Below are 25,434 nucleotides of genomic sequence, written 5' to 3' on the forward strand. Positions count from 1 at the left end.
GTAGGAGTGAGTTATTTTATATACACATAACTTGTGTTTATGCCAGTTATTTGTAGAGTGAAGAAGATTTAAATCGTGCAATAGCAGATATTAATGGAAAACTAAACCTGACTTGTACCAGTGCTACTCCTAGTGCTGTACCACCTGCTAGAAAGAGATTGAGGTTGGATACTCAAATTTGTGATCAACCAGTATGTTCAAATGCCATGATATTAATGTAGTTAGCTATAGTGATTAATTCAGTAATAAGTTCGGCTTACCTTGTAACATAGGCTGGTGAAGCTGCTGGAATTGATGATGATACACACTATGAGACAGTGACTAGAGGTACAATCAACAGCACAAATGACACAATTCCAATGGTAACTAATATGATATCAACTCCAAGAGCAACTACAGCTACCTCATCTGCAAGTACTCTAGCTAACTCTGTCTCTGACTCACAAGCTAAAGTTTCTGTTAGTAATCTATATACTACAGGCATATAATTGTGTTCTTGGTGATGCAATGTAGGTCAAGATAAGGAAAGATGGAAAGACCCGTAATTATAACATCAAAACTCCACTCAGAGCATGGATAATGTCATCATATGCTTGCAGATGCTACCGAACAAGTGCAAGTGGTATGCTAAATCCTGGTAGTGGTTTAAGTAGATATATCCTAAGAACTATTTCGAGACAGATTAGAGTAAAATTCGATAATATTTGCTCTATTTCCAATAAGTCTATGCTACAGCAAAGCAATGGCATGCTCAAGTCGTTTAGCTGGGAGGCACTGTGGTCAGAGTTTCAGCGTAGGGTTCCGGTGTTGCTTGGGTTGCTAAGATCAATCTTGCCTAAAAGTGATAAGGTTTTCTTAGGATTTGTCAATTCTCTGCTATTGAAGAAACGAAACCAGAAGATGAGCCTGATGCAGCATTTGGTATCAGTTCTACTTTATGGGAATGCAGCTCATAAACAGGTGCACTCTAGTATTTTATGTGTACAAATGTATTTGAATTATCTTATATCATTTTGTAGATATACAGATACTTGCAACCTTTAATGGTTTGTATGTTTGCCTCATCAACATCCGCTATCATTGATGATCTTTCACGTGGTCATGATGACAAAGTGTTGGCTTGGAGTAAGAAGCTAAAAGAGCATTTTCAAGTAAGCAAGACTTCTCTTTTGTTAATGGCAATTTAATGGAAGTGTAGTTGACACAGCCACCAGATATGACCAGTTTTGAACTTGCAAGTGTTGCAAGCATAGAACATGACAAGAGTGATGAAGATGATAATATCTATGAAGTTGATAGTATTGTTGCACCCAGTGATATTTCATATTTTGATGTTGATGAAGAGGCTGATCAATGTCAAGGTACACTTAAAGATATTGACCCAACTCTTGAACATTACATAACATGTATATTTGTTATCTTTCAGGTATTGACATGGATGCTGATAAAATTAGTGAAGCTACCATTGCTGACTCTCGTCAGGAAGCAAGGAAGGAGAGTCATCATGTAGAGCAAATCGAAGCTCAGGATGCATGCAGTGATGCACATGGTCACCACGGTGTTAATGGTAGTGATATGAATTCTGGTACTGTTACACACACAAACACTGCTAGTGCAACTGGTCATCCCATTGAGGGAAGCTGCTACGGGTTTGCTATTGTTGGCGACAACATTGATAAGAATGTTAGACCCAGTTTTCAAAGGGAGGACAGTAAGACAAAGTCACTTCATTACTTCCACTCGTATGCAGTTAAAAACCGTGTGGACATTTCATCATTGTCTGATACTCCATCTAGTAATATGATTTCACCAGATAAGATATTGCCATCTGCTATGGATTTCCAGGCACTGATTAAGGACTTTCAAGTTTTGGTATCAAGGTTGGTATAACACAAATTAAATTGGATTGTTTATTTTTTACAATAGAATGCTTGTCCAGCACATGGAAAGATTTAGAGAAGAGAAACATTGTGTAGAGTGGCACATACCATCACGTTATTCCAAGGAAATGTCAGCTGAATCAGAAGTGGTATGACATCTTATTACATTTTTAAGTATGTATTTTTGTTAGGTCGCACTTGGAGTTCAATTAAAAAATGAAGCCAAGGTCAGTAACATGTGCCACATTGTTGATGAGCTGAGCAAGTACGTACCTGTGAAGAAGTAGTTGAAAGTCTTACTGTTGGTGGAGAAGATTTTAGTTGTGATAAATCCAGATTATTTCAGCTACTTCTTTTTGGAGACCAACTGACCATTGCCAGGGCTCGCAGTGCTATATTGTTGCGATGGTTCCACCCAACTGCATTAAGCAAACTTAAAAGGTTTGTCCCTACAATTGTAGATTGGCATGCAAGGCAGTGCTTCTTAACAGTGAGTGAATTAATTGAATTGATGTCACATTATTAGGTATATGCAATAATATTTCAGGCAATTTGGGACAGATTGTACGACACAAAGTCTGCATGTGACAAAGGCTCACTATTTCAGCTGCGGAATGTTTTGAGCCGATCAGCAATCAGTAAAGACCCAGAAAAAATATGAAAGCACATGAAGATTTTTTTCTAGTGATTTTGCTTTCTTATATTGTTGTTGCTGCTGAAGAGTTGCTGAATTTGGAGCCCCAAAATAGATATACCTGCCTAGATGTTGCCAGCAAAGTTGTGTCCAAATGGGTAAAATGTTCAATCCCATCATCCCACTCCCCTGAGGAGAACAGAACATCAGAGGAGACCAGAGCATCGGGAGAGTCAGGAATGCCCTTATCATCCCAGCCAAGTAGAAATCACATAGAGATTTCATCTGGTACATCATATGCAACTGATCTTATTACATTAGGTCTTTTGTGGCATGGATTTCATGACTCTGTTAAAGAGGGAGATGGAGATAGAATTCTGTTATACTGGAAATTTTTATTACCTATTTTCCAGCAAACAAATCACTACAATTATGCTGGAGAAGCATTTAATTTCTTAGCACAAACTTTGTATTTGTCTCCTCGCAGGTGTGCTGAATTGAAGTGGAGCAGAACCATTAATACACATGGTAGACCAGGCCAGAATATACCATGCGACCTTCACATGGAGCATCTCAACCGGCGACTTAAAATGGCAATACTAAAGTGCTGGAGCAAATATAGTTCAGCCATCTACCATTCAGCGTTTGGCAAAATCAATTGGCCCTGTATCTCATGTATGTCAGCAGTTTGAGAAAGAACTTGGTATGCTGGCTAACAAGGACTATCATTCAACACCATCTTTTAGAAAAGAATTTCAATCAGTTGTCTCCATACTAAAATCTGAAGGCTTGTTGTCAGACAACTGCACTCGAAATTATGCATCCTTTAATAAAGAACCACTTTTTCAAAGCCTGAACTGGACAAAAATTGAAAGCTATGTTAAAGAAATGATTATTAATTTAGAATTATTTTAGTGAATAATTTATTGAACATTGTATCAAACAAAACAAATTATAACAGTACTCAATTATCAAGCTGTATTATTGTTACACTAATTACTGTGAATTAACTAAAGCACATAAATCGCAACACTGATCAGCTTTTATAGGAGTTGAGAGGGTTTCCCCAAACAGAAAAGTCTTGAATAGTAAAGATCTGCGGCATGTTCTGGTATTTAATCCATATTGTTGCATTTCTTTAGTGACATTCTTGCCAGGATTTCTATAGTACAAAATTGCTTCTGCAGGGTCACCATTCTGTCCAGTTCGACCGCTCTCTTGTACCAAATCTTCTAACAGATTGGGTGGTTCCCAGTTGATCACCCTCGCAATGTCAGGACAGTCAATCCCCAGACCAAATGCACTCGTTGCTATGATAACACGGAGCTTGGTCTCCTGCTGGCAAAATCCATGAACAATCGCTTCCCTCACCTCTTTGAAAGATCCTACTGTAAAATTATCCACAAGTCTGAATTTTAAGACATCTACAGGTAAACGTGGTGGCTCAGTGATCCCAGTACTTTCATTAATAATGAAAATATTTGAGCACACTTATTTACTGTTCTGCAGAAAATCACAGTCTTTTTGACAGAAATTCTTTGTTCTATCAACTCCCCAGCAATTTCAGAACACAAATCTTCAACTTTAGTACCTGTCTTTACTACATATTTTATGTTGGCACGGTTGGGATGCAAGCCAATCATTTTATAAATTTTTTTAAAGGATAACCTGTCTTCTATAGATGCCAATGTCTCTCTAGTTGCTGTGGCAGTTAAAGCCATCACATTGATACGGCTGGGAACAGTGGGAAGTACACTGCATAGATTTCCTAGGCTTGAAAAGGCTTTCTGAAAATCATCACCCCTGCAAATTAAACAGCAGTGAACAATGAGCTATCTACTGTGTGCTTACCATATTCGTACACAGTGAGCCTCGTCGACTACAAAGGCAACCATTTTGTCCTGATAAACTGGCTTCTGGAACATAGTCTAGAAACGCCTATTTTCCAACAGACTTTCTGGGCTAATATACACAAGCTGTCTATAACTCTCCTAATAGCATTATCATCTGTTTGTGCCTCCCTGACAAACTCAACTGACAGTCCCCTAGGTGCAATTTTCTGCCGCTGGTCCATCATTAATGATATCAATGGGCTTACAACCACAGCAATACTGCCTTTACATCCTGCAGATAAATAAAGCCACTAGCATTATTAACTACCCAGTGAATAATTTTGGTTGTATATAATCACTGGACTGAGGCTGGTGGACTCAGGTTTTTCTCTTCCTATCACAACTGGTTGTAGCTATTGTTACAGTGGAATGTAAAACATGCAGTGGAACTGGTTTCATGTAGTTAGATCACTCCTCTCAAACACACAAACAAAAGAAAGTAGTTTGGCTGTGCCAGACTGGTTCATCTATAACTATTCATCAGCTATCAATAGATAGAAAAGCGAGGCATACATCTACTTCCACTGAATTTTGCTGATCGGATGGCCATTACATTCCTTGATACTAGTAGTCTACATAAACATGTTATGCACAAGTAAACCTAAGATAATGGCAGTGATGCATCACGATTTACATTATTATGCTGAGAGAAAAAGGGTAAATGGATGAAATTAATATACTTTCATTTTAACTCGGTGAAATAGCTAGCAAGTGTTTCTGCACAGAACTCAAGGTTGATTAGCAAATGATACCAGCTCAGCAAAGTTGCTATGTTAATTGTACACCATTATGCACAGGAATTTTAAAGTAGACAAGTTCCAAATGCATATTTTACATTCCAATGTATACCGCATGGTAACAAGTTGACCAACTACTTGGTAAAAAAACCTGAGTGCTTGTATACACCTTCCTTCACACACACACACACTGTTTAATTTATTGTCTCATTTTCCAATGCTACATACCCAAAAAATAGTCGAAGGCGATTGGCAAAACAGCGTAAATGGTCGACTTGCCGTATCCTGTGGGCAAGGACACATTTGTGTCATTCCCCAGCATAAATGAACGAATTGCCTCAATCTGTTTTGGTTTCAGAGGAAAGTAACCCATATCCTTCGCGGCTCGAGAAACAGAATCTTCTATTGCGGCTAGGTCCCTTACCACCTGCATCTCCGCTCTAATAAGCAGACTCTAGCGTACACTGTGCTTGTATCAAAAGGAAGTAAACGTTTCATGACAACAACTAATTAAACACCCTGAGCACTAGCTTGGGGTGTGAAAACAAGTTTGCCTATTGATTCTGGACCAGACCCTTTTTTGGAGTAGGCGCTTATAATCTCTAATTGATAAGCGCCATGACGGAGAAAAAGCGGTCTGGCCACACGAGACTAGCTCCAGGTATCTCATTCACTATAAGACCACTATTTTATGTTGCTGCTATCCTCAGCTTGGCTTGAATGGCTGCTAGTGGCGAGAATGATGGTGAACTATCGATTAGCACTAGAATTATCGCCAGTGGCTTCGTTAACTACAGTGCTAAACGAAGCATTTAATTACATGAACAGCTGTTTATACAACTTCTGTAACTCGAAGATGGGTTGTTGTAATGCAACCAGACAAAGTTTTCCTGAGAGAGGAAGACCACATCTAGTCTCGTGTGGCCAGATCGCTTTTTCTCGGCACGGCGCTTATCGATTGAATTATAAGCGCTGTGCCGAGAAAAAGTGGTCTGGCCACGCGAGACTAAGACCACATCTAACATCTAAAGAAACTTGGGATGCATACAGTAGCATGAAAAAGTTTTTAAAAAAGTTTTTTTGTACAGGAGTCAATGGGAACCGCGAGTTGTGGTTAGCAATATCGCACTCCCGAAAAGTGAAGAAAGTAATTATTATTATTATTATTAATGGATGGATATACAAACAGGGTTACAAAAATAAAGTTTAGGTACTAGGCCTTTGTTCATATCCATATCCTATGTCATTCCAATAATTATCAAGACTTGCTTTGAAAGTAGAGATTGTTGGTGCTGAAACAACTTCTGCTGGCAGGGAGTTCCATGTATTTATCACTCTCTGGGTGAAAAGGTTCGACCTTAAAAGTAGACGTGATGGTTTTTGAAAAGTTTCAAGTGGTGTCCTCTTGTGTGATGCACAGAGCTTAGAGTAAAGTACCTTGACCAGTCAACATCATAATAACCGTGTAAAAGTTTGTAAACTTCAATTAGATCCCCTCGTTGTCGTCGACAGTAAAGAGAATAGAGTCCGAGTTTTCTTAACCTTGATTCATAAGGTAGTTTGACTAGTTCATTCACAAGTTTAGTGGCCCACCTTTGTACATTTTCTAGAGTGTCAATGTCCTGGGCTAGATATGGACACCAAAGCTGGACACAATATTCTAGCTGTGGTCTAACATAAGTTTTATACAGGAAGATAAACAATTGTTTAGAGAATTTTGTAAATTTCTTTTAAGCATTCCCAGGATTCTGGTTGCAGCAACTGCAGCTTTATCACAATGCAATTAATACTAATGAAATATTTTGGTTAGTTAAACGAAAAAGGCCTATTAACAGACAGAAGAGCTGAATCACTACAAAAGCAAGTTTCAAGCCAAGGGGCTACGTAGCCAGCCAATTTATGATGGTTGGACATAGCTAGTATCAACTCTATATACACAGAGAAACACATTCACAATCATGTGAGGCATTATAAAAATATTTTTGAAAATGTATATATGCACACAAGCTAGCTGTACTATAGTGTAAACTGTAAACAACACTGCTTGCATGGCATGCAAATTAATTGATGCACATACTATTCTATAACTTGTAGCTCTGGTCTTCTTCACAGGTAGCTACAGTTTCCATTGGCAATGATCATCGTAGTTGAACATCACATGACATCAAGAAGCAAATAAACAATTCATCATATCACAAGCTACAATCAACTGGCAGTAGAGACCAGCGATACACAATGCCTACTCAAATAAACGTTGCGCCTTAAACAAAGGTCAGGGGTGCTATTGTATGAGCCTGGCAAAAATGGCATTAGCCTTATGCGCCCATCAATTGTAACCCCCAGTACGGGATCCATAGGGGATTATAGGGGGTTATACGGGGGTTCACCTACAAGTTACCCCCAGTAGCGGGGCTTTTGACACAAGCATTTTTTATAACAATCGAATTGTGTAGCTATATTTAGTTAAATCACGTGACGTTGACCAGTAGCCAAACCTTAATGTGTATTGTCTGTAGGCATGGCAGAACTGATCATGGAGTGGCTCGGGGAATATAGGGGGTAGGTAGGGGATTAGACAAACACTTAGGCCCCAGTGGTGGGGTTATTGCTCTTGCAGGGTGTCAAATCCCCACCTTGTCCCCACATGGCCAGTACTGCCCCCCCCCCCCCCCCCGGTAGGGGCCTAACATTGATAGGTGCATTATGCAGTATGCTGTTTAGTAGAGGATTCAGTTTGCTCTCACATTATAACAAATGTACGCTTTGTATAGATTTTGTAACCGAATAAACAGTGTGTGGTACACATGACACTTTAGAATAACTTGACGTTCTCTTCCTTCCCTGTTTCAGTCAACCTCCATCTTCCTACAAGAGGATTTGCTTTTTTTCCACTTGACTTCATCAGTTGGTGGTGTATGCGCCTTGGGTGTACAGCACGCATTTTCCGTAGCAGACTAAAATACGCTTGACTACTAAAATGTCACAGAACAAAGTCTTTTACTGGCACGTACAATGCAACTGACTAATGTCTGTACTTGAGTTGCACTGTGGAACAATACTTCGACACCATCTTAAAAGTTCAAAAAAAAAATGAAAACTCCATTCATGTGTGTCTACTGGAGGGACTTTCCAAGGGACTTCCCCTAAATACATCACATGATCTCTATCAATTGCATGCTTTAATTGTTGTACTTGTTCATACTCATTACTCAACAATGTGGTATGGTTGGGAAAAAGTTGATAATGGTCTGGCAAGGAACTGTGATGGTTGGGCAAATGCCCGCTCATGCCCACCCTTGGCTATGCCACCGTTTCTGGGTTTCTTCTACAAGGTATACTGAGTTACATATAAGATTAAAACATTAATGTGCCTACTGAATAATTATTGTGCTGTACCATGCTGGTTGGTGTCATCAAGTGGGCTGACTTAGTTTGATTGGACATGGTACAAAAGCTGTTCACACTGCACATTTTGTTGAGACGTATTGCTTTGAACCGTGCTACCGAAAACGGGGTGTTACAACCTTCAGATGCTTCCCCACTGTTTTAATAATAGTTCTTGGCAAAATAAGGAGGCATAGGACAAGACATACTTAGTAACAGATTTACATGTTTATGGTGAATACGATGGTTCAGGTCTTTACACACAAGTGACACAACCATTTTAATAAGTCCCTGATTATTACAGTATACAATTCAGTTTTCTGCTACAACTTTGTAACTCAGCATGTAAAAGGTAGTCCTTGGCTATGTAGATGAGAAAATTTAGTATTTCAGGTTTTGCAAATTCAGTTATAGATTCACATATACATAACAGTATAATCATTAAAATTTGTGCACTTACCAACCCTACCCCGATCATGACAAGATTTGTTAGGATAAAAGCAGACATAATCGGGACACATATCATGAGAATATGGTATTCCCTACAGTGTGTATGAACACAATATGTACATGATCAAGTTCTACAACAGTACAACACAATTATCAACACTTTAGAATATATTACATGCAAGAATTTGTCATTTTGCTTTTATTTCAACAAGCCATGGGAGGTGAGGACCATGGGCCCCCTGCTGAAAAATAAGTTTTGAAAAATCTTGGGGAAAAGTTGCAGTATAGATCGGCACTGTTATTTTTTAGATGTTTTTAGCATAAATTTTAGGTTGTTTTCAAGCCCTCAAAGTGCAAGAATCCTAGGGTTGCATCCTGAGACCCTCTGAAATTCTACTTTATATTATTACAATCATACAATAGTCATGCTGTGCCCTACTTCCCTTCCCCCTCCCCCCTCTGTAGCCTCTAAAGATTTACATTTATGTGCCAAAAATATCAACCAAAAACTAGCCTCACCATACAGTACCTTCATGATGACTTTACAGTATTGGTAAGGTATAATCAAGCACTAACGTGCCTTAAGAGCAACTCAAAAACTAATTTCTACAGATTTTTTTAATGTGTAAATTTCTACTGATTGATTGACTGGCTAACTATAACTGATGCCCAATAGTGGCCGACACTACAGGCTTGTGTTTGTTACAGTGAGGCATTGCATGGTCCAACACATACCTTTTGACATACTACAGTAAATACAATGCGTTTACCATAACAAAAATTCTATTTTCAAAATGGAATGAGGAAAAACAGTTAAGAAATGATATAATAGTGTTTTGCAAAATTTGGCACAGTAGTAATTATATGTATGAATGTGATCAAGCCTCAAAAGTCAAAATTGACTTCTTACTTTACTTATCAATACATTAGCAAAGCTTACTGTATCATATAGATTTGTACCGTTGAAGTTTACAGATTGTTCGCTTTAGTGATAGATGTAGATCAAACAATCAATAGATAAAGTACATGAATTTGGATTTGGATTTTATTACTGTGTAAGGCAGTCATAAGGCTGATACAACACAGGGGGATGCAACTGCACAACCCCAATCATAAGCACAATACATTCAGTGTAAATCAAAATTATATAATTGTCTAAATGTTCGGTCCAGCCGCTAGTCATACGTGATCATGCAAATCAAACTTGTGCAAACAGCTAAGTAGCAGCAGGTGCATGCATGACAACTTACTGTGTAGTGATCAAATCCATGTTTGGTAGGTAGATATTCTTGATCTTTTCCTACACCCTGATGGAATACACCACAATATCATATGTAGTATATATATACACATATGCACGTAACAAAAAAAAAGCATTAGTTAAAGTAGATATGCTGCATACTTTAAAACTTCTCTTTAGCAAAGCATTCAGTAACACAAAACTCATGCCTATACTGCATTACATATTACACACATACGTACATTACAAAGGCTATACTATCTGTTTGTTTTATAGCAGTAATTTACTATGTTGGTTCATTGTGACATATTTTACACATAGACTATAATATGTACATAATACAAAACAGATGACAAATACACATCAGCTCCAAATAGTATATCATCACATATAAGTACAGGCAAGCAGACTGTGAGTTTCTTTTGTTGGTAAAATTCTTTTCAATTGGTTGTTTGTACTTAAAACAAAATCTTTAGCCATTTATCTAGGGGCTTCACCTCATTAGGTAAATTTACTGACAAAATTAGGTGCATCAGAACCATGCAGGGGGAGCCATGGGGGATATGATCTCCACACAAGTGAGGTTTGGTCCCCATGCTTTATAGCTAAGCAACTCAGCTTGAAAAATATCAGCCAAAGCTACCTTCCTATTTGACTACATACACCAAAGCCATATCTCCATACAAAAAGCCATTACAACCTTCACAAAACATCTCTTGGGGCTGCATGCACTGCATCATTCAAGTCATCCACTGTATTTGTATTTTTAACCCAGTGTCTGTAATTTTATTTCTTGTACGTTACATGATATCTGTTGTTCAAAAACTTCAACTAGAGGAGTGGAGTGGAGTCAGTGGAAAGAGTACCGCATCCGTGACATTACATGATGGGCAAAGATTTTAATTCAAAGGCAGTAACAAATAAAGTGAGCGGTCTCATAGTGACATGCAAGTGTATGGCAACTGCTGACTACCAACGATTAGACCAATTTGAAAGATGGTGTTAATTCTTTAAGATACACACTAGACATGCAGGAATTCTGAAAGTGAAAGTCAACAATGTTGAAAGCAGTGTGGTATTCATGTGTTTTATAATATCTGCAAGGACAGACATCTCTTTCAGTGCTCCTTCATGGTATGATGTCTCACTTTGCAAATAACAACTGTTAAAAATGTAATAAACCTTGCAGTGTCTAGTAAAGCAGTTAAAGAGAAGACCTTCATGTGACCATGATTTTGAGGCATTTGGGCATGATACGCAAAAATACATGCATCGAGCATCTGCAGTAGATGTAGAAGTGTCTAGCAGAGACGGCAGTAGACTAGTAATAACACTTTACAACACGTTTATATCAATGCACATAGGACCCTGCTAGTTGTGTCTGCATGGGTGTCACGTGTTGATCAGTTTGTGGTTGATTGGTGATAGCTAGATTTGGCCCCTACATCATTGCTATGCCCTTGGACTAATACTTTCAATTCAACATTAAACACTACTCTTAATAAACCATTTCATTCATTTAGTACAAATTTTCTTTCAGTATTATAGCTGAGTGCTTATACAACCAATTTCTTTATAGATCAAACAAAGAGCTCAGCATCACTAGTAAAGTGCTCCAGAAAACTGAGTAAGTTTGTACAATGTTCTCTAAGTACGTAACTATGCTATGCAGTAAATAAATTGGATGCATACGGTTAACCACACACGTACACACCAGATGCCACTTGCCGACCATCCCAGTACCATAACCAACTTTCTTAAGCTGAGCAGCAATAGTTGTTTCATTTAATGGTAGACCTGTAATAAAGTAGTATGGACAGTGGCCTAGTTCAGATACTACACTGACCTCCTACACTACCACATTGTAATACTCCAGGATATATTCCTGTCCGTACTTGATATCTTCCTGTTAATAATGATGACCTTTGGGGAATAGATATTAGACTATTTATTACATACATAAAATTTAAAATGATAATAGCACAGTGTTTACTTCTACAAAGTTTTAACAGCTACTTTGCTACATGAACACAGAATGTTTAAATGCCCCACAAAGTATAAAACATTATAGTTCTCTTTGAGCCTATATATTAAGCTGCTTAAAGTTTAATATTGTGGGTTGAGTTTAGCATGACTCTAATACAATAGTTTAGTTAGGTTAAGTATTCTCTTGAAGAAAAAGTATTATTGCATAATTGAACAACTAGGCATTATTGAATAATCATTTTCACAATGTGCAGATCATTTTTCTACACAGGCCAGCACATTTCAACCACAACATGGCTCACACTCTCTCACAATCAGTAACGTATACTGTTAAGTACTTACCTTAGTGCCTTAGCTTACTTTAGGCATCCTTAATGGGGTTATATGGCTAGAAATAGTACCATTTAAACCAGCGAAACCCACAATTGCTTCTCTAGAAAAGCATTTTGTGTACAGGCTGTACTGTATATCATACAAGTGCACAGAAAAATTTGGAACTTTCAACTAGAGTAGGGACCATAGCACATCGATAAAAAGTACTGAAACAAGCTGGAGTAGTGCATGATATTAAATCACAGTAAAACAATAAGAAGTGTTATATCCCTACTGTGCATTTCCATTATGGTATCTTGAGCACAGTAGGGATATAACACTTCTTATTGTTTTACTGTGATTTAACATCGTGCACTACTCCAGCTTGTTTCAGTACTTTTTATCAATGTGCTATGGTCCCTACTCCAGTTGAACATTCCAAATTTGTCTGTGTACTTGTTTGTTAACTTTTTTGTAAGTACTATTATTATGACTGGTGAACCCACGCATACCACATCTGAAATGGCGCCGTGCACCCTAATTATCGTCTGAAAAGTGAAGTATCCATTACGCTTCATTGTCAGCTATGTTCAACGCGTTACGCAGAATTTCGAATCAAAAACTGTTTGAAAAGCACCTCTGCAATCCACGCATACTGCATTTAAAATGGCGCCGCATGTCCTAATTATCGTCTGAAAAGTAAAGTATTCATTACACTTCGTTGTCAGCTATGTTCAACGCGTTACGCAGCATTTCGAATCAAGAACTGTTTGAAAAGCACTTCTACTATCAAAACAGCCACTATGAAAAATATGGACGATTTCCATTACGAAGGGAAGCCATCATGTACTATCACCAATTCGACACTTTTCGCTGTCAGCAAAGATGAATGGGACACAAAGGAGGATACTGGTAATGCCATGAAGAATGCATTGTACGTACTGCGGTATGCCAAAAGGCACTTCTCAGACCGAAGCAATGTCAAACAGTGAAAAGATCAAACCCATAGCCTTAGCCATTATCAAGTTACGCTTGTCAGAAGGCATCAGGCAGTCAATCAGTCAGTCACTAGAAAATTTCGTCAAATTATTTTTAAAATTCTGTAGCAACTTGTTGAAAGTGTTTCAGGTCAATCTGAAAGCTTATTTGGGCTTAGTTTTACCCAACCAATACTGCCTCATCGTCATCAGGGAAAGTTGAGGCTGTTTTTTTGGGTGATTTTATTTCGTGGGCCACGCCTACTCCTTTGTGGTCCCTACTACACACTACTATCGTAGTGTATGATGAGTAAAGCTTTGCGAGTATCATAGTTCATGCTTTAAACCCACGATTAGCGTTTAGTATAACTAATGGGTTTGTCTTTTTAGCTATTAGGTGAGCATGCCAGAGTAGAATATGTTACTTATACCATGGCCACTCGGCAGTATTGGGGCAATTACTTTTAGTAACTAGTTACATATTACATACAACTGAAATATTTAGTTACAGTTACATATTACCCATAAAATAAAGTAACTATAATAATATTACATATTATATTACTTTGTGTCCACAGCCTTTAGCTGTCACGCATGCAACTACCACCTTATCACGTGACATGATTGTGTTGCTGGACAATGTGCAAATCTTGGTTATAAGTAAGAAGCTGGTGAATAAGCTTCATTCAGTAGGTTTCGTTACTTTGTTGTGACTAGGTGTTACTCAGTGGTTTACTAATGAGATTAGTAACTTCGTTACTTGTAGTAATAATATTATGTAATATTATACTCATTACAGTAACTTCATTACTTAGATAACGTATTACATTTGTAAGTAAAGTAACTTGAGTTATATTACTGGTTTTTATGTTGTAGTTATATCCTGGTACGAGGGTGATATCATTGTTATTACACGAGTCCGAGGCGGAGCCGAGGACGAGTGTAATAACAATGATATCATCCGAGTATACGGGATATAACTGTTTTATATCCCAGTGCGCGGGAGTGCGCAGAAGTTTACGGATAGTAAATTAAGTTCCGGTTTGAGTTCCTGTCACTGTGCTCAAGATTTCGTCCGAATTGTGTGGAGATTCTACTTCGTAGCCACAAGAGAGACCTTACATACTGCCTACAAAACTGTAGCGAAGGGCGGTGTTATGAAGCAGCGGTTCCAGGTACGATTCGCCTTCGTCAGAAATTGGTATAGTGGTGTTGCGTGGTGTGCAAGAGAAAAATAAAGACCAACAAGTGGCTACCATAGTCCAAGATAGAACGATGAAGCTAGAGGAAGTTAGTTCTTCACCATAGTGACCGTTGAGAGTGATTGCTGGAGCGAAAATCGTCACGTACTATTCTTGACATTTGTTAAACTATCGTATTGGTAACTTGTAGTGTTATTTTGTAAAGGATTAACAGTTTTCTTGTAAGATTTAGGTAGTTTTAAGTGCTGTATTGGTGTGTTTTGTATCAATGTTTCCTTATTTGGCTCTTTGTTCCATCGGTAAACAATGCCATTTGTGGTTATTATGATGTCACGAAAGAGACTGAGTGGCTCCGCAATAGGGTGATAAGTTAGTTATCACTGGGTGATAACTAATATATCGTACAGTAGCAGCGCCGCTCTGTCTAGCTGTATGGTAGTTATAACCCAGCGCGGCGCTTTGATAATCCCACGCACTGGGGTTTAAAGTGTATTTCACTTTCTTATCACAAAAGTAATAATTATTACGTAACACGTTATAAGTAACGCGTTACCCCCCCAACACTGCCACTCAGGATTTCCATGATATATATGGCCAAGCCTGAGAGCTGCAGGCCCTCAGGCTTGGGCATATATCAGGAAAATCCCTCATAGCCATGGCATAGGGTATTACATAAAATTTCTAGCAAGTGTTTAAAAATATAATAGCACCACATATGAGACACATGCCTGGACAATTTCTATATCAACTACATGGAAATCGTACATGTTCATGCAGTAACAATTACATCTCACCTTGATGGGCTACACACAGGACTAGATGAATAGAAGTTCATAAACTTCAAACCTTCTTCTGCCATCTTATCTAAATTAGGTGTTGTTGAGGTAGGATGACCATAACTTGCGAGATCTCCCCATCCCAGCTAAAAGTATCGTATTGAGACACATGGTAGTGTGTTGTGTGGCTTAAGACGTTGCAGCACTACACCAGTGTGTTATTAACAGGAACAACAATAACATGCATGCATACGTAGCTTTTAAGCACCATGAAATTAAATAGGTTTTGCTATGAAAATATCCTCCACCTTCAGTAGTCCACATACCAAATTTTCTCCAAGAGGTCCAGAATCAATATGTCAACTCGTTTTCACACCCTGAGCAAGAGCTCGGGTGTTTAATCAACTTGTCATAAAACATATACTTCCTTTCAAATTTCAAGCCACGTACACACTGGAAATGCCGTGAACGACTGCTGGTAGCGGTGATGAGAGACACAGAGACTGTTTTGCTAAGGCTGAAAGTGGCATGGATCGATCCCTTGTGAAAACAAAAAGGCTAATGGTGAACTGGGCAAGGAATTGATCCGTGCCCTTTTCAGCCTTAGAAAACAACCTCAGTGTCTCTTACCACCACTACCAGCAATCGTTCATGGCATTTCCAGCATGTACGTGGCTTGAAATTTGAAAGGAAGAATACATTTTATGGCGAAAGTTGATTAAACACCCCGAGCTCTAGCTTGGGGTGTGAAAACGAGTTGGCATATTGATTCTGGACCAGACCCTTTTTCAAGCAGGCGCTTATAATTCTAATCGATAAGCGCCGTGCCGAGAAAAGAAGTCTGGTCATGCGAGACTATTTTTGGGTGTTTTTTTTTCATGGGTCATGCCCAAACCTTACTATGATTTATTTATTTTATGGTACATGCACCATTTCTCACTGTTGCAAAAGAATAGGTCACACTCAGTTAATTTGTACATGCATGCACTTATATGTCTGCTCAACATCAGTTGAAATACGCTAATAGAACATACACTTTAGGCAAAATACTCTAATAGAATAGTCACATCCACACATCCACAGTTCTGATAACAGAATGTTTGGATAATTGATGGCCAGATAACGGAGGGACCACTGTAATATTACTAATCGCATACACTATACATATAACAAATATGTTACCACTTACATCATCAGCAAACAGCAGGATGATATTAGGCTTCTCACAGTTCACAATGTGAATAAGTATGCAGATAGAAATCATCAACTTAAGATCCATCCTTCTCAATAGCTAAATAACTATAGAGGCATTTATTAATAGACAGCAAAAACAAAACAGCTCATAGGGTTACTGTACAACATAATCTGGACAGTATAGCCATGACTAAAATCCCCAATAGTATAGTTACAGGTGTAGATGAACTCCCTTGCTTCATTGCTTATATTAAATGTAAAATTTCTAATATTTACTTACACTTGTTTGTTTACTTCAAGTTATGGATGGTGAACCAGTGCATATCACATAAACAAAAAAGAGAGAGAAAGAGAGAGAATGGTGTCAGACACATTATATGAATTAATTGTGCGATTGAGCATGCACCCTGGTTATCAAATACTGAAAAGTGAAGTGGCCATTCTACTTTGTTTTCAGCTATGTTCCACCTGTGATATACAATTTACAAATGTGACTGGATTTTGGAAAAATGATCCAAATCGCACATTAGAAGTTTCGAGATAAACAGTTTTAAAGAATTCAAGCCAGCATAACTCTCCAAGGATAGCAAGCATGCATATGAACTATACACAAAAGATGCATCAATCTATTACCTTTCAGGCCACTTCCAGTACTTGTAGCTGCTTGTAGAGTTTCCCGCCAAATAAGATAGAAAATCTGAGCAGTTGGACGAGCGAAGTAGTATCACGAGTGCTCACAAAGAGGTGGAGGGTGGAGGGGTGGGCGAAGGGTTAGACCTCAAAATGGAGGCAGACCACGATTGGAGTCCAGAGACGAGATTACAGGGCTGTGCTGGCTCCTTAGTGGCTGATATGTAGCAAAATCCACAGAAAAACATCTGGCCAACACATTATCAGGCTGTCCACCAGTAAACCACTGGTTCTTGCCAAGCCAGGTCCTTCACAAGGACTAAAACTGCTACTCGAGCTCTACACACCACCCAGAAAAGACGTCTGTAGAAACCAGCCTCGAGTAGTTTGAGTGGTACTGAGTGCCAAAACTACTAGTACAATAGCGTAGCTATCCACTGGAGGTGTTAGTTTGATTTTGCCTGATGTGCGATTTGGATCGGTTTTGTAAAATCTGGTCACAAATGAAGAACGATACAAGAAGCACTTTCTGCAATTAATCCACTCACTACAGAAATTACAGATGATTTTTGTTATAGCCAGCACTGTGAAGCCATGACAAATTACTACAAATCAACACCTACACAAAAGTGGAGAAAGAAATGGGACACAAAGGAGGACTCCATGATGCATGTATTGTTGTTTCTGAGGTTGGTGACTCTGGCCTGAGTGTCAAACAGTGAAGAAATCAAGCTTGTAGACTTAAGGATAGTCAAGTTATGCTTGGCTGAAAGTATCAGTTAGTCAGCTAAATAACAAGTTGATGTTGTGCTACTTCTAAAAACCAGGCGCCATGCAGCTAGCTAACTCATCTGGAATTAACTATAGACAGTATATGCTACTATGAATTAACCAACTGTGTATTACTACTTTACAATAGGGTAGTTTTGGGTTGTGTAATAATATTATTAGCTAATTCTCGTATTTCGTAATTCATGAAATATTTGTAATTCGTTCAATTACGTAGCTATGCCCTGCTAAGGAAGCGTTTGTTAAACAAACCGCTTTTACCAACACATTACGCACAGAACTATCTTCTAAACTGTTTTATAGTGTGACTAATGTGTTTTTTCCCACAAATTCTCTCGACAAAGCCTCAAAGCTACTCTTTATTTTTGTTTGTGTACGTAAGGGATACGCCCCCTTTCAACTCGAAGCGATAGGCTATTCCTGGTAGTGTACGAGGCCTGCACCGTTGTTTTTCAGTTGCTAAACGCCTGAAAACCTCAAGGGGAAGGTAGTCTGAGGAAAGTCACCACACCCGTATTTCAGTCCGCCGAAAAGAAACCACCTCAGAGCAAAGTTCACCTGTGCAAAAGTTTAATACAGACTTCATTTCACTTTTACTTCTTACGTAAAAGCTGCTTTTACCGTTATTAAACGATTTTGCTCACGTGGGTGCATACGGACAAACATAGATAGGTAGATAGATAGGTACACACACACACTTTTACGAAAACAATTTCAGTAAACCAGGCGCGCGCCCACAGCCGGCCTTTGGCCGGCTGTGGGCGTGCACCTGGTTTAAAAAAAACTTAAAATTTCATAGAAACTTGTTGGAAGGATAAAGGGTTGCTATGAAGGCTTGACTATGCCATTTCAAATCAAGCAAAGAATGGCATCAGTATGACTGAGGCATTCCAGTGACAGGTGGACAAATAGTAAAACTGTCCAATGACTCCAATACAATTCTCAACTCAAATGACACCATAACAACACTTACTATATTGTACTGCTATGAAGCACTGAACGTTAAAAATGTAGGAACCACTCACCAGGTAACCACACTTGCTATGCAGATTATTACTAACGCAAAAGAGGTGCATATTGAAGGAATCCATTTACCACAGTGTATTGTGACTTGTGAGGTGTGAATCAGTTCCTGTATAAAGCTAGGGCTTTCACTTGAAATAGGAAGATGCTTCGTTTTGTTGCTTTTGGAGATTTTCACACAGACTGACTTTTCAGATAAAGCAAACAAGTGCCAATTTATAATTTATTAGGAGCATTTGATATCAGCATAATTTTAACACACACGTAAATATCCAAAAAGTGGTCACGTGACTAGGAAGATGTTGTTTGTGATTTTCACAAACAAGTGGTAATTTAATTTATTTCCTCTAATATCACTATAGTTTAAACATGCATAAATATCTATACAGTGGTCACATGATCAACAATCCCATAGCAGCTATAATGGATGTACTCATGCATGTAATAGCAGGTAAGAAACACAATAATTTTGTCTTAGATCACCCTAAAAATGATTTTTTCGATAAGCTGTCTAATGTAGCTATGATGGGGATTTTGGTCACGTGACCACTTTTTGGACATTTACGCATGCCAAAATTATGCTGATATTGAATGCTACAAATAACTCAATAATAAATTAGCACTTTTGAATGCTACAAACAATCCAATAATAAATTGACACTTCAAGTGCTAACTTATTTTAAGTGTTTGCTGTATTTGAAAGGTCAGTCTATGTGAAGATCTCCAGAAATAACAAAAAGAAGCATCTTCCAATTTGAGTGGAAACCCTAATAAAGCTGTTTGGTGATACATGGCTGATAATTCAACGTTGCTATATGGGATCTGTAGTAATATTTTTGTATAGGAGATTAACTTAATTTTGTAATTGTAATACAAATATCATTTAGCTTATCTTGTAATAGTCACCAAAAAGCCTTATTAGACATCAAACAAACCACCAACAAAGCCACCAGAACTTTTATGGTTTTCTTTTCTATTTCAGTGATGATTTCCAGAGAATTGTTTATTACTTACTAGGGATTCATATTTCACCTTGATGGGGCTTAGCAGTACATGTTTTTAAACTAGGCGGTTCCACTGTGGGTATGTGCAATTCCCGAAATTAGACCTTGTGTACATCTCTTTTATTTACTGCGTTCCAATAGAAATATCCTGAATATCAACTTTAAAGTGTACTTCTACTCTTGAAAGATATTTATTTACCTTCTTCTGTGGTTTAGCACTGGTGCATTTGTTGCAAAAGCATGAACTCTCTCTTGGTGGGCATGGCTAAATTAAAGTGGAAGGCATCCGACAATACTGCTAAAAATTGTGAGGCTCATACTTCCTCTATGCTGAAGAAAACGAAACCATTTTTTGGCCATTAATAGCTAATGAGTACAGATATATTGCATACAAATTTGAAATAAATTGGACATTGTTTACTGGTAGTAAAAATCAAAGTCCGAAAACTGATAGTTTTGTCTGAAAATAGAATTTATCAGACTAAGCATACTATTGGCTGTAACTCTTAAGCACGCATAGCTGATTATTGGAGGATAATTATTGCTTAGTGTAGCCTACGTTTTGGTACAATAACCTAAGTTGCAGAATTTCCAGGAGGTGAGTGGCAGCTGTCCAAACATCGTATTGTCCGATAATTGATAATTTACTCTACCTCTTTTCCACTGAGTATCCAAAAGGCAGTAGAAAGATAAATCCTTGGATAAATACATACCTCGATACATACATACATGAAATCATAATCTATGATGAAACGTGAGAATTTTTAACCCTAGTGCACCCTCAAATCAACTCCTACACTCTGCATACCGACGTCATGATAAGGAAAAGAGACGTGAATACCAACAACGGGTTCATGAAGTTGAGAATGCCTCATTTACTCCTTTAATTTTCACCACTACTGGTGGAATGGTAGTCTCGTGTGGCCAGACCGCTTTTTTCCATGTATTGGGAGGGAAAAAAAGGGTCTGGTGCAACTCCAATAGCTGTTTACTTCTGAGCCGTCCCCAGACTCTGGGGACACTAATTGAATAACATTGGCCGCAAAGGAGGCACCATGACGTCAGTAAAACAACCTACACTCCTGCTCCGGTTGTGAGTCTTGTTACACGATGAGGATGAACTTTCAAGACGCTATAAAAGAGACATCAGAGCAAATTAAGATTCGTTTAAAGGTAAACAGATCTCGAGTTTACTTACTGATGTCATCGGCGCCTCCTTTGTGGCCAATGTTATTCAATTAGCGTCCCCAGTGTCTGGGGACAGCTCAGAAGTAAACAGCTCTTGGAGTTGCACCAGGCCCTTTTTTCCCCAACCCAATACACGGAAAAAAAGCTGTCTGGCCACGCGAGGGGTAATGCTGCTACTCAGTTTTGTAAGAGATTGGCCAACCTTTTGAGTGCTAAGCACAGTCTTTCCTATGGAATAGTGATGGGATGGCTGAGATATAAATTAAGCTTCTCTTTGTTGAGATCTGCAATTATGTGTATTCGCGGTGCCAGGTCCAGTTTGCGCTGTCCCGTTGCTGAGGCACCGATTGCTGTGCAGGTCGCTGAGGCCCATATTTAAGTTCATTTGTATTTACTTATTATGTACCGTTCTATCTTATGTAAACAAAAAAAACAAAAAACATGATGAAATGGATACGAAGAAGATTCATAGCATACAGATTAGTTAACTTACTTACCTTCTACTTATGAGAAAAGGCCTTATTCTTCTTGATCAAAATACAGCAATAAAAGATCTGAATCGCTGAATCGCCTTGGATACGAGTCACAGATAATGAATGTCACATGGATTGGAAACGCCTGTATTATTTACATAGTGACGTCATGGGCTATCCTCGTTTCGCTGCGCGTAAACTTTATGGCCTCGACAGGTGGAAGATTTCGCTGTACTTGTGACCAGCAAATTAGTGTTTGTTGTTTACAGCTGGGTTAGTTACCACCTACACTAATTGGAGGCTGGACTGGGTAGGGACGCTGGAGAGCAGTAAACAATGGTGGGGACTATTCTACGGAACGGAATGATGGACTAAACCACGGAACGGAACGCTTTCTCAAATTGAAGCTTGCAACTTACCATTGCTGAAACTTCCCTTATAAGTTAGCAGTGGCATCTCCAGTGGGTGATTAAACATAAGACAAAAAGAATTAACGGATCGATTGTGGGTTTTTGTTGGTTGTCATTAGTAACGAAGTATTATTGTGGGATGAGCTGTATCAGTGATGTTCATCCATACGGAAGGGAACTTTATGTGAGCTGTTTTTATTATTTAGACTTTAGAAAACAGTCTGGGCCGATCTTTCAAGTCATAAGTCAGTGTATAAATAAAGCAAGCAGGAAGATAATGGTAACAGGAAAGAGCCAGCTGAATTAAAACTTGAAGAATTTTGTGCAGTGTGCGAGGAGCAAATATTTTGGCAGACCGCAAGGAGGGTATATTCTGCAAACATCACTGAAGTGTATGCATGGAGTTATTTATTATATATTAACAGCTGGTGCAGTGGACTAATGCCGTATTCAATAGTGAGCTGATTTTATCTGTTGCACAATTCAAGGATGTGTCTGACTGCTACTGAGCCTTGAATCAGGCTAAATGCCAAAACTCCAAGATCAGCCACATCTCTATTATAAGCCGCATGTGAAACCATGCCCGTAGCCACCAGGCAAACGTGATTTGGACCAGGATGTGTGTGTAATTTCAGTGTATCTAGTCAGACCTGAAATGGAGCACACATTAATTACATACCACCTAAGAATCCTAGGATTTCTTAAGTGTAACAGTTCACATGCTTCACTTCAAACAAAACAGATTAAATTTGTTCGTCTATTTTCAAGTGATTCCCAGTCCAGCTGGTCCATGAAATTACAATGGGATCACATGTATTTGTTACAGTGCAGGCTGTCCTGTGTTGGATCTACTCTAGAGTTGAGATTTCAAGGTAGACTTACTGCCAATGTACTGACACTAGTACTGTTGTAGCATGTTTAAGTGGAGGACAAATGAAATAGTAATGCTAGATTATTTATGTATACAAATTTTTCATAATGAAATTGATATCCCATTTTGATTTGTACTTCCAACATATTCAAGAACAAGAAGCTACCACACTTAATCTCCAACCACTGTCATTAATTAACCAAGATCTCACTAGTCTGTAATTCACCTTACTGTAGTGATTTTATTGATTCATCTGTATGTTTTCTTCATTTTCCTTTGAAGTTGTACCAAGAGTTCATAATAAGGTGGAGAGTGTCTAACTTGAACGCATTCACCAAACACCCTGCTTAAAGTAACACCTCGGCCTTATTTCAGAACAAAGGCTTTACCTTCTTCAGCAACACTAATCAACAGTTTTCTATCCCGGTAAAGGTGTTGATTTGATGAAAGGTGAACTTTACGCAGGGTGTTTGTACAGGCCATACTGAGAGTTAGACACTCTCCCCCATACAAATATTATGAACTCTTGGTTGTACAGTATAGGTAAACAAAGATAAGTTTCTCTCCCATCTTATTCTAGGATTTCTATTGACAAGGAAAATTCAATTATTTGTATACAGGCTCAAAATTGAGAAAATATAAAGAAAGTGAATTAATATTATACAGTCAGTTTGCTTTTGGATATTTAATGTCTCCAACCACAACAAAAATTCGATGAATCCATGCATCTCATCACTGGTCGTCTGAACATTCTGAAAGTGATACCTCACTCAATCAACCATATATTCTGTTTATTAGACTGAATAAAGTCATGATTACCTAAACAATCACTTAATGTTTTATAATTATCCTATTCCATTTTCCTGGAGGTTCCACTGATAAAATGCAATTTCAGCAATGATAGCAGCTAGCCAAGCTGCAAGTTGATTCAGAAAGCATTCCATTCTGTAAAATAGACCCCATCCAGAATTCAACTCAGTACTCAGGCTGAGATATCTGACAATAGTCCACTACTCTGTTAATGAATCATTGATGTTCACACAATATAGCCTCCTTGAGGTATCTGAATGTTTGCTCCTCACACACTGCACAAAATTCCTTTAGATTCTACTTAGACTGAGTTGATTCAGCTTGTCCCCATACTTGTTTCTTTTGTAGTGTAGCTATACACATACTGATTTATGCCGATTAGAAAGGCTGGGCCTCAGACTGTACATTCTAAAGTCAAGTAAGTAAAAATAACTCACATACTAGTAAAAACAAGTCATGCATTAAGTTCCCTACTTGGCATATCCGAAGATGAACACACTGAGTCAGCTATTCCCACAATTAGTACTTCGTTACTAATGACAACCAACACAAGAACCCACAATCGATCCTTAAATTCGTTTTATCTTTCTTGGGGTACGTTTGATTACCTGCTGGAAGTGCCACTGATAACTTGTACAGCATGCAATGGTAAGCTGCAAGCTTCAATCTGAGAAAGCATTCCGTTCCGCAGTTTAGTCCATCATTCCGTTCCGTTCCGTAGAATAGACCCCACCGTAAACAATAGCGTAAGAAAATTCAGGTTCAAAGGTGAAATATGGTGTTTCAAAACGGTTGTGCAAATTTCCTGAAGAAACAGAAAGTGTAGCATTGTTTCTTTGCTGCTGTTTACACCACTTGTAGCAGGTAGAGTGTAATAGGCTAGCTAGATATTCACTGCTTCGCTGTATATTTCCACTGCTTCGATAAGACTTCAGAAAACAGGCACTACTTTGTGTTATTGTTTAGCTCAAGTTGAGCAGTACTGTAGCTTAAAATTTATTTCAATGTATCACACATTTCTTTGGTTGTGTAAATGCGGTGACGAGAAGTTGGCTAATAGTACTGCTGTTGAATTATTAGCTGGTGCGTACCTGCCATTGTCACCTGTCACAAACAATATTTCTCCCAGTACCCACAGACACGTTCTTGTTCAGTAGAGTAAATTATCTATTCTCGGACACCATGTATACTCGGACACTCGTTCTCGTAAACTACTGGACGGAATCCTACGAAAATTGGTGTGGAGATACCTTGCATATAGCCCAACTATACCTCCAAGTTTGAGCCAAAACTCTTGTTTGATTGTTGTGCTAGACCACATCAAAGTCGTTGCTCAAAATCATAGATTCTCGGACAAAATTCAAGTATTGTCGGACACCGGTCAGCAATCCTACATCAAATACTTTAAAGATTTACCACCAACACCATCTGTTAGGGCTATTCATTAGCTATCAGCAGAGCCATAGTTTATTTCTTTCTATCTCATTTGCAGGAAGCTGTGATCGGAAATGTGCGAGCATGTCACCACCTCTATTCTCGGACACGAGTTATCAGCTGGTTCTTCTACACGGT

General features: G+C 38.5%; 2 protein-coding genes across 5 annotated transcripts in view; one reads left to right on the plus strand and one right to left on the minus strand.

Moving 5' to 3' along the window:
• The window catches only part of LOC136261998 (arylsulfatase A-like), a 38,358-nt gene extending 16,079 nt beyond the window's left edge, over positions 1 to 22,279 (minus strand). The window contains exons 1-7 of one of the 3 annotated variants that reach the window (XM_066056122.1): positions 22,191 to 22,279; positions 16,660 to 16,769; positions 15,489 to 15,616; positions 12,064 to 12,140; positions 11,932 to 12,014; positions 10,228 to 10,284; positions 8,988 to 9,069 (exon numbers count right to left, since the gene is read on the minus strand). In XM_066056122.1, coding sequence (XP_065912194.1) covers positions 8,988 to 9,069; positions 10,228 to 10,284; positions 11,932 to 12,014; positions 12,064 to 12,140; positions 15,489 to 15,616; positions 16,660 to 16,749 — 517 coding nt within the window. In that variant the 5' untranslated portion in view covers positions 16,750 to 16,769; positions 22,191 to 22,279. Of the gene's footprint in view, positions 1 to 8,987; positions 9,070 to 10,227; positions 10,285 to 11,931; positions 12,015 to 12,063; positions 12,141 to 15,488; positions 15,617 to 16,659; positions 16,770 to 21,795; positions 22,098 to 22,190 lie in introns of those variants that run through there. The other 2 variants (XM_066056121.1, XM_066056123.1) reach the window with 2 other exon arrangements.
• Positions 476 to 3,999, plus strand: LOC136262002 (uncharacterized). 2 transcript variants are annotated; one of them, XM_066056132.1, is made up of 7 exons: positions 476 to 960; positions 1,020 to 1,151; positions 1,199 to 1,361; positions 1,427 to 1,880; positions 1,927 to 2,029; positions 2,072 to 2,370; positions 2,428 to 3,999. In XM_066056132.1, exons 1-6 carry the CDS (start codon positions 580 to 582, stop codon positions 2,165 to 2,167), a joined length of 1,329 nt encoding a protein of 442 aa, XP_065912204.1. In that variant the 5' UTR covers positions 476 to 579; the 3' UTR covers positions 2,168 to 2,370; positions 2,428 to 3,999. The 2 variants fall into 2 exon arrangements, with proteins under 2 accessions (XP_065912204.1, XP_065912205.1); XM_066056133.1 differs by having other exon boundaries at positions 1,927 to 2,026.
• Positions 22,280 to 25,434: the final 3,155 nt, after the last annotated feature.

The sequence above is a fragment of the Dysidea avara genome, chromosome 7 (genome assembly GCF_963678975.1).
Source record: "Dysidea avara chromosome 7, odDysAvar1.4, whole genome shotgun sequence".
NCBI classification, from domain to species: Eukaryota; Metazoa; Porifera; class Demospongiae; order Dictyoceratida; family Dysideidae; genus Dysidea; species Dysidea avara.